This window comes from Xiphias gladius, chromosome 11 (genome assembly GCF_016859285.1).
Source record: "Xiphias gladius isolate SHS-SW01 ecotype Sanya breed wild chromosome 11, ASM1685928v1, whole genome shotgun sequence".
In the NCBI taxonomy this organism is placed as follows: Eukaryota; Metazoa; Chordata; class Actinopteri; order Istiophoriformes; family Xiphiidae; genus Xiphias; species Xiphias gladius.
Genome location: NC_053410.1, coordinates 25,645,558 through 25,657,824, shown reverse-complemented (window position 1 = coordinate 25,657,824; position 12,267 = coordinate 25,645,558). Strand labels below are relative to the sequence as shown.

Sequence of the window (12,267 nt, the reverse complement as noted above, 5' to 3'; positions counted from 1 at the left end):
CCATTTCTAAAGCCAATGGGAACCTCCGCAACAGGATGCCGGAAACATCTGACTCATTTTTTTTTCTCTGCCTGGATTACTGGAAGAACACATCCCAGATCTTTTACTCTGATCTGCAGCGGCTGTGGCTAAGGAGGTAGTGTGGGTCGTCCACTAGCTGGAAGTTCGTTGGTTCGATCCCCGGCTCCTCCAGTCCGCATGTCAAGTGTCCTTGGGCAAGATGCTGAGCCTCAAATTGCCTCAGTTGTATTTCTAAAGCCAATGGGTGAATGTGTGTGTGTGTGTGTGTAGAAAGCGCTGTTTGTAGAGAAAAGCGCTGTGTGAATGCGTGTGAGAATGGGTGAATGTGGCAGTAGTGTAAAGTGCTTTGGGTGGTCAATAAGACTAGAAAAGCACTATACAAGTGCAGTCCATTTACATCTCGCAGTTATCAGCCGTAGCAGTCATACCTGAAATTTGTTCAAGAAAAAAAGTTGCTATACTCTTATCAGAGGGTCAGAATGATCACAGTATTGATGTTTACCTTTTTCAGCTTGCTCTGGTCATCCTTATAGGTGATCATGAGAGCCAGAGCCAGGTCACCCTTCACCCGTCTAGTTCCTTCACACAGAAGAGGATGCTCTGCCTCACTGACTGTGGTCTTCATACCTGCAGACAAACAAAGGGTGAAGACAAGGATTAAAGCATGAAGTTTTGGGGGAGACAGGATAAGGTACAGTGGACAATACAGACAAAGATAAGGGACATGAGAGAAGGGGTGAAGAGAGAAAAAGAGATACTGAGAAAAAGAAAAAGCAAGAAAATCTAATCCACAAACAGGAAAATTATATTTTTACCAAGTGCAGCAACAGCAGCCTCGAAGCCCAGCTCCTCATCACCAGGCATCTCGTTGTTACGGTTGCGACTTGGCGGACGGGAACCCGTTGGGGACACAACTGCACAAACAATATGGAGAAAAGTGAAAGAAATGTTAATTCTTCAAGTTCCCATTTAAAAATTCTTAATTTAGGCGTTAAAAATTATTTCTAATTACTTGCTCAAAATCAGGCAGGAGGTATACTAGACAGCTGACTACCTAACTAACTAGGCTAACGCATAAGGTTTTACACTGCAAAAAAAAAATTATAAAAAAGATTTTTTAGGATGTTTAAATATCATTTTATTCTATAAAAAGATAATAAAAAGGGTATTAAAATGGTATAAGTAAAAACTTGTTTGGGATGTCCAGTGGGCTTGTGGTTAAGACATATACCACATAACTGCAGCATCACTGATCTGACTTTAGCTGGGGACCTTTGTTGCATCTCAGACCCCTCTCTCCAACCACATTTTCTTTCTGCAGCTTTACTGTCAAATAAAGGCAAAAATTCAAAAACTTATACAGGTAGGTCCATAGGTATTTGGACAGTGACACAATTTTTGTAATTTTGCCTCTGTACCACAATGGATCTGAAATGAAGGGTTAACAAATATATTGCATTGACCATTTAGGAATTACAGCCATTTTTACACATAGTCCCTCATTTTCAGAGGCTCAAAAGTAATTGGACAAACCAACATGACTATAAATATAAGGATTATTTTTAATGGATGAAAATCCTTTGCAGCAAATGACTGGCTGAAGTTTGGAACCCATGGACATCACATAATAATGAGTTTCATCCCTTGAGATTCTTTGCCATGTCTTTATTGCAGCTGCCTTCATTTGCTGCTTGTTTCAGGGTCTTTCTGTCTTCATCTTTGCCTTCAGTAAGTGAAAAGCGTGCTGAGTTGGGTTAAAGTCAGGTGACTGACTTGGCCATCGAGGAATATTCCATTTCTTTGCTTGAGAAGCTCTTGGGTTGCTTTCACAGTAGGTTTTGGGTCATTACCCATTTGTTTCAGTTTTTTCAGTTTTGCAGCATTTGGCTGAATCTGAGCAGATAGTAAAGCCCTATACACTTAAGAATTCATCTTGCTACTTCTGTCAGCAGTCACATCATCAGTAAACAACAATGACCTGGTTCCTTTGACAGCCATACATGCTCATGCATGCACTACCTTCACCATGATCGACAGACAATGTGGTATGCTTTGGATCATGAGCTGTTCCTTTCCTTCTCTATACTATTCTCTTCTCATCATTCTTGTACAAGTTAATCTTGGTTACATTTGTCCAAAGAATCTTGTTCCAGAACTGGACAGGTTTTTCAAAGATGTTTTCTAATCAGTCTAATCTGGCCTTTCTGTTCTTGAGTCTTACCAGTGGTTTTCACCTTGTGGTGAACCCTCTGTATTTACATTCAAGAAGATGTCTCTTGATGGTAAGACGTTGACAATGATACATCTACCTCCTCAAGGGTGTTCATAGCCCGGATAGATGTTGTGAAGGGGTTTTTCTTCACCAAGGAAAGAATTCTGTGATCATCCACGTAAGTTGTCTTCCCTGGTCTTCCAGGTCTTTTGGTGTTGCTGAGCTTGCCAATGCCTGCCTTATTTTAAGTATGTACCAAATTGTTGATTTGGCCAGTCCTAAAGATTCTGCTATCTGTCTAATAGGTTTGTTTTGTTTTTTTAGCCTTCTCCATTGTCAACTGACTGACAAACTGTGATATAACATCATAACTGTGATGTAACATCATCACGTTATCTATAATGAGAAATCTATAAAGAGAAAAGTACTGTTGATGGCTTAGTGTATTACAAGTATCAGACCAATATTAAATCTAGACAAGAAAAAAATCTATATCTTTCAATCTTATACTTAGATTTAAAATGTTCAACTCCAATCAAACAATAATTGGTACTTACCTGGGGTACACAGTACATCAAAGATGAAGCTGGCCAACATGAGAGGCAGCACGGGTCTGTAATCACAGAAGTTTCCATCTCTGAGCTGTTCAGCTCTCTCTCTGATGGCTGACATCTCCACCAGGCCCAGAGGAATCTTCTTCAACAAAGCCACCACCTCTGATTCCTGGTAGGCCAGCTTCACCTGGTCAGCCACATATGAAGTCAGTACATTTGGTACAGGTTCATGCCTCCACATTGCATGTATACTCATTGTTTGGATATACTATATAAATGACACATACATGGAGTTTATAAAGGAATAAGAAAGCCAATTCCAAAATGACAACTCTGTGTTAAACTACATTTATAGCATTTGGCAGAAACTCCTATTCAGAGTGACATTCAATTCTTCATTGAAACAACATTATCAAGTCAAATAATCAAAGCAAAGCCCTGCACTGGATCTCTTGTGTGGGTAACTCTCAAAAAGTGCTTGTAATGGATAGAATTATTTAGTTTTTGGGTAGGGTAGAATGAATTTGATTTGGGCGTGCCACAGGTGAAAGTGCTGTGGCACCCTGGTGGCCTAGAGATTAAGGACTGGGAACTGGCTGGGAACCTTTGTTGTGCATCAACCCCCCCCTTCATTTCCTGTCATCTCTCCACATTAGAGACACAGAAGCTCAATTAGTAATTACCATTAAATCGAAGAAAGATTCAAATAATTAAATCAGGTATCAACACTGTATCAGCTGTGTAAAATACTCTCAACAAATGACCAATCACCTTACAGCAGCCTGCAGATCCTGCCTTATGAAACTTGGTATACATGTGATTTCATTCACCTTCATTTACACTTCTGAATTAATTGGATATCATTAGATAACAGTTTGACAGTATTTTTATAGAGTAATTAATTCAATAACAGATAAAATAAATGCAACTCTGCTACATTTCAATGCAATCAATTTTAAGGATTTTTCAAGTACCTCTGCATACAGAGTATGTGTGTGTATTTGTGTGTGAGTGAGAGACCTCCAAAGCTTTGGTAGATGCCGGTGGCCTCACGAGTTCCAGGGAGAACATGCCGGTGCTGAAGGCCAGGTTGTGGAGCTCCAGTCGTTCAGTGAGAACAGTGAGGAGGAAGGCAGCTTTTGAGAGTGTGTTAGTGGCTACTTGCGTCTGACGGCTGGTTGACACCTTGCTCTTCTTACCCTAAACAACAACAAGGGAAATAAGAATGCAGTAAGAACATGAAACAAAAAATTGCTTCCGATAAGCTGATTAGCACTTTGAAATTCTTTCCTTTTTTATAGTTAATATTTGTTGCTCAGTTACAAATTGGCACAGTAACATTGCCAATACGAAACAAATTAGAAGAATCTGGTGGCTTTCCTACATGAAGAAAAGCTCAATATCCCACTACACAGTTCAAGATGCTGACTGATGGAAGATTGAGACTGTACAACAGAAGGAAATAAGAGAAGTCAAAGGATATAGGAGAATGTGTTCCATGCTGCTGGGACTTGTGATTGTACCTACCTTAGTCTGTGGCTGCTCCACTTTCAGGTCTGGAGGGTTGGCTAACAGGTCTCTGGCTAGCTCCACAGCCAGCCGGCAAGCCTCATTACTGTAGCCATGAGCATAGAGGGCCTCAGCACACGCAAACAGCACCTGCACACACACAGCAAAGGTGTTCAGGTCAGTAAGAAGAGCAGTGGAGTTTCATATCTCTGCTGCTCCTACAACCTGCATCTTAATTTTGAACTGATGGAGTTTAACTCAATTATCTAAACCACTTATTTGAAAGAGAAATTGAAGGCAGCAGCATACAACAATTCAAATCCAATCTGCAATGCCATCTCACTGGCAGTATGTTTGGTTTTGACCCACAGAGGCCCTGCACCGAGTCTCAATCACTACAATGAGAGCAGGCCTGCAGTCAGAACTTGCTGAAGTTCTGCAATCGCGTTCACTGTCCCCCAATGCACCGTCACCTGAAATTGATTAACAAAGTCATGTGATTAGTTCTTCTTTTTATGCATGGGCTTTGGGCGCATCATAGTAAGATGTGGTAACCTGTAATCTGCTAGTGCTCATAAGTCCTGATGTGGTGGTGGCAAGTGACCAGACTCAAAACTCACAGCTTACCAACAGGTAACTGTGACCTCAGCACTCTGAACGCTACTCTTTAATTTGTGCAGAATCATGGAGCAATGGCTGTGTGACAGCTTATGTTGGCCTATTTTTATTGCCTACCCACACAGATATTACACCAATAAAATAACAGTACTGACACTGTCAGCCTGAGCCAAAAATTCATGCCCACTGGAGAACACCAACATAGATGGCAATGTCACAACAGTAAGATAAATAAAATTTAGATATCTTCTTAATTGTATGAAGCTGTGGTATACGTAGTTAATATGGTGGGAAACAGATATTTTATTTTCAAAGAAATTAATAAAAATTTTGAGGTGCAAAGTTCATGGATGTGGTTCCAATGTATTTGAATCTTAACATCCATACTTGTAAAGTCCCGACTGTGAACAGATTGAATCAGTACAACACTTGGTTTTCCTTCCTTACCTCCATGCGTCCCTCCTGATCCAGCGGTTTGATCCCTGCGAAGATGTCTGGCTCCTCCTCCTGGTGGTTATCAGTCAGCTGTCTGTCTGCTCCCTCCTCTGAGGCAGCACTCAGGTAGTATGCCTGATAGTCATCCTCACCCAAAGCTTCTCCTCCTGCAGCTCCACCTGTTGCCTCTGCTCCTTGGTTAGGTGGTCCACCTGCAGCTGCTGCCCCACTCCCTGCTGCTGCTACCTCTCTGCGGCCTCGCGGTGCCTTGCCAGATGTTTGAGTGGTGCCTGATCTTGCTGTGGTGGTGGAAGTGGAGGGTTGGTTACTGCCACCTGAGTCTACATCTTCATCTCTGTTCTGGAGAGGCTCCACCTCCACCTCCAGCTCTGCTTCCTTTTCTGCAGTGCTGGACATGTCCATAACAACCACCACTGTCTCTTTGGGAGGGAAGCAGGGTTGAGCAGGCTCTGCAACAGGAAGTGTGGCAGATGTATGGCCCACACGCTTTGTTTCAAACATCTTGCTCCCTCCGCTGCTGCTGCTGTACTTGCGTGAATCTCGGAGCAATGGGCTTGGGGAGGGCAGCATCTCTGGGGGCGGGGGAAGAAACTCAAAAGTGTTGCTGGCCTCAGCCCCCAGAGCCAGACTGCAGCCATCATCCAAGCTGAGCTCAGCCAGGTCCGGTTCCAGGGAGCTGTCCTCACTGCTGGTTCTCCGCTTGGCACTAGCATGCTTACCACCTCCTAACCCTCCACTCCCTCCAGGACCTCCTACAGATGCCCCCTTTCCACCTCCCTGTGTCAGTTTCAGCTTCCCTCCAGAGGAGGAGCCTGGTCCTTTGTACATGCACTTCCCTCCTCCATCTTCCAGGGAAAGAGAGACACTCCCCCCGAGACGGACCAGCATCCCTCCCCCTCCGCTCACTGACAGACCCTTTCTCTTGGTTAGAATGGTCTCCTTCGGTCGAACTGCCACCTCCTGTTGAGACAAATGACCACTTCCTCTTCCTTTATAATCTCCCCCAGCTCCACCTTCAGCTCTCCCCCCTCCCCCTGGTTCAGGAGGTTCTCCACTCCCTCCTGCAGCAGCTTTGATTCCTCTCTGATGCTGCACTGCCCTGGACCAACAAAATGTGGCGCTCTTCTTATCAGCACTACAGTAGGTGATGCCGTCCAATGGGTAGGCCGCCTCCCAATTAAAATAGCAGGACTCTACCGCAGGCTTGAAGCCCTGGAACAGTTTATCCAGGGACTTGCGATGTTGCCCCCGCTTCACTATCTCGATAACCTTTAGGTGCCACTGCTTCAGCTGGCCTGCCAGTTCCAGACGCCTTGAAGAGAGCATACAAAGCCTTTAATCTCAAGTCCCTTCTTAATATTTACCAGTATCTCAACTGCCTTTGTCTGATGCAATCACTATGTTATAAATGTGCTGATATTACATAACTTTACCATGGGATGTATAATATTTTTTGACCAAGTTCTGTGAGAGTTTATAAAATGCATAAGCAGTCTGTAGCCTGGTGTGAGTGGTCCAATGGTCTTACCTGCAAGGGCTCATGGTGGGGTCAAGCACTGCCAGCCTCCAGAGCACCACCATCTCATCACACATGCTGGCACAGGCATGAGCCGCCACCTCCGACTGACCATTGCTGCGCCCCGTGTGGCCACTGGCACTGCTGTGGGATGCTGATGTCCGAACACTGTACCACCAGCTGATGATCTGAACACAAGCAGTCAGACAACTCAGTGAGGTGTGTGTGTGACAAAGAATGTACAGTATGATGATGTCTGGAACATTGCCAACACAACATACCGACATAAATAAAAGTCATCAAGTTGTCCATAATATAGCAACAAAGTCATACATTCGACAGCTCATCATAATATAACAATAACTTAATAAGAGACATATTGTCTGGTCCATATTGTTTTGAGATTCGGTCCAGATTCAGACCTGCCTTGGTATACAACCTCTGTAAATATTTCAGTCATGTATATTTGTAAGGCAATTGGTGGAATCAAACAAAACATTTAAAATGAGTGTTCATGTCAGCTCATAATGCATGCACGGATGGAGAGGTTAAATTTAGGAGGGTACCTGGTAGTGACAGATATGCAATGTTAAGATCTGGAGCAAAAAAGGGTGAATGGGACAATTCCATCTTGCTTGTGTGAGCATTTTCAACATTTTCTCACAGCCTTGAGATTTGAGGCATTACTCTCAAAAATCACAAAAAAGATTGAAAAATGTATTACAACTCTAAATGTGAGAATTATTCAAATGTGCAGGGTGGGTAAAGTACTTATCCAACTGTTGTCAACTCCTACATTAATAGCAAACATGCTCATGCCTTTAGATGTTTAATCTTTGCAGTGGTTTACTTTCAGCAGCTAGAGCTCCTGCCATGTTGAGGATGTACCTGTTCATAGGTGAGGCACTGCTCAGTGAGGATCTCAAGTAGTGGGGCTGCGTTGCTGTCTCGCCTCTTGAACATCTCCCTGACGATGGACAGAAGGTTCCAGATGCCTTCTGGCTCTCGACCCCTCAGAGGTCGCAGCAGACACGCCCACTCGGCAGCGGCTGGTGGCTCCGTGGATGACAGGTACATGGAGTTTACATCACTGTGAATAAAATACACACAAAGCACTAATTTTAGTCAAGTAATACTGAGATAAATCAATCAGGAATAAAGGGTGAGTGAAAGTCAAATAGAGTTAAAATAAAGTAAGAACAAACTACACTCACTGTGCTTAACAAGCAACAAGAAATATGTCACCCACTATATAAGGGTATAGCTATTTTTTTATATTTTTAATAGTTTCTGGAAAACACTGGAACTCAATGGCAAAGAGGTGTACACTATATTATGCTTTGGATAGAGAGACAATATTTCTTAGTAGGATTATAAGTATTCCTTTAGCCGTCAGTGTGACTCCATTCAATTGAGCTTCCAGAAAGTGCTATGGAAATTTTACACTGTCCTATTAACAGATTGCCAGTGTTACACTGTGTCTATACATGAGCTTATTAGCAGAGAAACCAGCTGTTTCAGTGCTCCACAAGTCTACATAGACTGCTTTCGGACAGAGTTCTGACTATAGGTCACCTGCGTTTTGGAAGCACTTAGTGCCCAATAAACAATCACTGTAGTTATGTGGAGAAATCAACTAAAAACTTGGCTGAAGCACTTTATGTGAAGACATTTTGTTTTTAGTCTGGGTCTGTGTCTTTTTCAAACAAAAGGCTGACATGTAAAACTGGCCCCATATTTAGAGAGTGACGTGTATGTGTGAAAGGGGTTAGAGAAATGTTTGAGTATAGGTTCTTAAGTTTAGAATAGTTCTGCAAAGTTCTGCTAAAGCTTTTGAGTAATGTGTTAAGGAGTATTATGTGAGACAAGTAATTTGTACCTGAAAACGACAGGTGAAGGTCCACAGAACTTGTGCAGAGTCTTTTTGATGTTGTCGCTGAGGGTTGACTCATCCAAATACCAGGTGCTCTGGTCAGATGCTGAAGGGCCTGCTGTCGGGTCTATACACACACACACACACACACACACACACACACACACACACACACACACACACACACACACACACACACACACACACACACACACACACACACACACACACACACACACAAAATACACTGATAATTTGAGCTTTTTCTCAGCAAAGTATTTCGGGGAAAAACTGTTCTGCATGATATTCTATTTTTATTCAAGGACTTTCCTATTCCTGTTTCACGGTGCAGCAGGTGAAAAACTGTAAGAAAAATTCACTTTTCTCCAATTACAGCAACATTTTGTAGATGAACTGTAGCTCTGAGAGATGAATCGCATTTCCTGCCTAAGTCCTGCCCATACTTTCCTGCCACAACAATTACACTTCTCTCTCCATAGACACTATACCCAAGACTGTAGGGTAAACACATGTCTTTCTGTTCTGTTTTCCTCAAACAGAACAGAAGGACACCATACAGGAAACATCACTGCCATCTAGCTGCAGCAATATGTAATAATATAACCTGAAACTGATCCACTTGAATTAAATTAAATTATCATTATATCATGACAGCTCAATTTTGCTCTCTCAATTTGTGCTTGGAACAATCTCTGCATGCATTATTGCTACTGTACCTGGGGCTCCACACACAGTGTTGATGGCAGTAGACTGAGAAGAGAGCAACTCATCTAGAAGCCGTTGGGCTGTGGGTAGGATCTAAAGATATAAAACTGAATGAATACCAAACTTGCTTTGTCAGATGTATGACATGTAAATCACAGAAAGATATAATTTCATTTTCATCAGTAGTTTGGTTCGTAAAGAGAACAATTGGTTCAAGACATGGACTCAACCTGCTGAGGCAGCTCACTGATGAGGTACTGGGCGAACTTTTGGAGCTGGTCCCTTTGCAGCCTGGATAAAGACTCAGAGACTGGAGCCCTCAGACACACTGCTGATGCCTACACACACGCACGCACACACACGCGCACACACAGACACACACGCGCACACACGCGCGCACACACAGACACACAGACACACGCGCACACACAGACACACAGACACACAGACACACACAGACACACAGACACACAGACACACACACACACACACACACACACACACACACACACACACACACACACACACACACACACACAATGAGCTTCAACACCAAATAACCTCAGTTAACAAGTAAACTAAGTAGAATTCCCAAAGTCTTAAGCTGAAAACAAACTTTAAGATTACAGAAACATACATAAGACTCACCACACATAACATCTATTCCTGTAGACATGCAGATTTTTTTTAAGGTTTTTATAAACTGAGTTAGTACAGAGAACACATTTGTTGACAGGTAGACTATAGAGTCCTGTTGCTAGTTGAGCATCCTCTCTAGATCATTTTGGGACAAATTTCAACTTTTTGTCAACTGATCATAAAACCCCTCTGGTGAGATAAGTGTGTAATTAAAAAAAAAAAGAACAGGTTTCATACTGGAAAGCACATCATACGCACTGTATCTCAGGCTCAGGTCAGTCAGAGGGGAGACTCTGGCTGACCTGAGCCCCCCCCAGACTGCAACTTACTTCTGCTTTTATTGTCCATTATTGCATTAATTATTTTTTCCACATGACTGATTATTTTTTAGTTTACAAAAATTCGAAAATGCATTTTCAGTTAACTTTCTGTTGAGACTGATGAAAGACTAATCATTTGGGCTCTTTTCTTCCTTCTTCCTCCACATCTGATGATGTTGTGCCTGACACACCATGTGTCTATCACTAATTTTGTCTGGTTTTCTGTTGATAAAATGAGATCGTCTGATTTGATGGAAATGGGATAAAGTTTGATAGTTTGTGTAGAAAGAAACTCACATTGTGGATTCTGAAGAGGCAGAGTGCGACCACATGGGCACACCATTTGGCCCCAGCACCACAGGTGCAGCTACAGGAAGTGATGCGGCAGCGATCAAACATGACCGCCACGTTGTAGGCTCCTTTAGACTGACCAGCCTGACTGGTAACTACTGTAGCACTGAGATGGAAGCCTGATAAAAGAGAGACAGTCACAGAAAGATGGACAGACAGAGAATTACAGAAAAGAACAGGAACAGGCTGTACAAAGAAACAAAATATTATCTTTGTTGTATGCTGTATTTTATTTAACTCACTCAATTCAATGTATTTCATAAGTATTTTATCACTGAAAAGTGCTGCTATTAAAAGGAATCCATAATGTACTAATGGCTGATTTATAGATACAATGGAAGTGAATGGATTGTCTTAGAATTGCACAATTTTCTCAAGCCTTACATGTCGTCATCATCATAAGCTTAAGTCTAGGTGATTGTGATGCCATACTGAGCAAATTATACTGTATAAAGTTACAGTTTACAATAGGAATGAAAAATGTCTCTCTGAGCCCATGTATTGTAAGAGTGACAACTCAACCCACCGATCTGCAGTGGGTCTTTGACAGCTCTGATCCTGTAGAGCTGCTCTCCTCGTTGGAATTCATCTGGACTCCCATTAGCCAGACAGGAATATAACCTGAACCAGGAGGAGGACAGAGACAAGCCGAGGGACAGAAGAACCGCAGACAATGAACAGGAGAGGTGAGAGAGACAACAGGAGAAAAGGACAGAAGAAAGATGTGAGAGAGGATTCAGAGAACTAAATTAGTGAAAAAAAAACTGAATCATAAAACTGAGTATATCTACACTGGTGAGCCCTGTTTATCCATCTGTCTAATTTCTAAACCTTGTTCAGGGTTGTGGTGGGTTAGAGCCTATCCCAAATCACAGTGGGCAAAAGGTAAGATACACCAAGGACAGACTGACTGAGTTAAAGACATCCCCAGAGAAAAATGCTTGTGCACAGCTGCTTTAGCATTGAAATGCTTAGAAATAGGGTGTTTTAGAAAACAGCTGTTATTTCTAGCTAGGAAGTTGATATTTTTAGATAGTACAAATGTACAGAGGGGCACATAAGAAGCTTTGTCCTTTAGGACAATTTTGATGAAGGCATACAGCACACCATCTTACAGCATTAACAAAGTAAAAGAAGAACAAGGCTACCCAGCATCTCTCATCATTCTGGCATCATCTTATGTGTTTGAGAAAAATTATTCAGAAATGAATTTTCGATTTTGACAAATAAACCTAGCACTAACAGACTCAACCTGTCTAGGTTTGTGCGAGTGTGTCTGATGAATTTGAGAAGAGTTAATGCTTACACATACAGTATTCAATGGAAAATCCAATGTTAGCAGGTCTTCATTTTTAGCTGTTTGCTGACTGTCACTTTTATATATCAGTTGACATTAATGCCATAAGTAACTTCACAACAGGTCAAATTACATTTTTGTCTGTTGTCTAATTAATGTGCTCTTTGCAGCTGGT

At 42.2% G+C, this 12,267-nt stretch overlaps 1 protein-coding gene across 5 annotated transcripts in view; it reads right to left on the bottom strand.

Moving 5' to 3' along the window:
* zswim8 (zinc finger, SWIM-type containing 8) overlaps window positions 1–12,267 on the bottom strand; it is a 38,014-nt gene that overhangs the window by 14,556 nt on the left and 11,191 nt on the right. For 4 of the 5 annotated variants that reach the window (XM_040138659.1, XM_040138656.1, XM_040138657.1 and 1 more), the window contains exons 4-16: window positions 11,322–11,416; window positions 10,742–10,914; window positions 9,716–9,823; window positions 9,497–9,578; window positions 8,766–8,886; window positions 7,775–7,976; window positions 6,899–7,074; window positions 5,362–6,682; window positions 4,315–4,446; window positions 3,808–3,987; window positions 2,791–2,974; window positions 837–944; window positions 524–648 (exon numbers count right to left, since the gene is read on the bottom strand). In XM_040138659.1, coding sequence (XP_039994593.1) covers window positions 524–648; window positions 837–944; window positions 2,791–2,974; window positions 3,808–3,987; window positions 4,315–4,446; window positions 5,362–6,682; window positions 6,899–7,074; window positions 7,775–7,976; window positions 8,766–8,886; window positions 9,497–9,578; window positions 9,716–9,823; window positions 10,742–10,914; window positions 11,322–11,416 — 3,007 coding nt within the window. The remainder of the gene's footprint in view (window positions 1–523; window positions 649–836; window positions 945–2,790; window positions 2,975–3,807; window positions 3,988–4,314; window positions 4,447–5,361; window positions 6,683–6,898; window positions 7,075–7,774; window positions 7,977–8,765; window positions 8,887–9,496; window positions 9,579–9,715; window positions 9,824–10,741; window positions 10,915–11,321; window positions 11,417–12,267) is intronic. The other variant, XM_040138660.1, reaches the window with a different exon arrangement.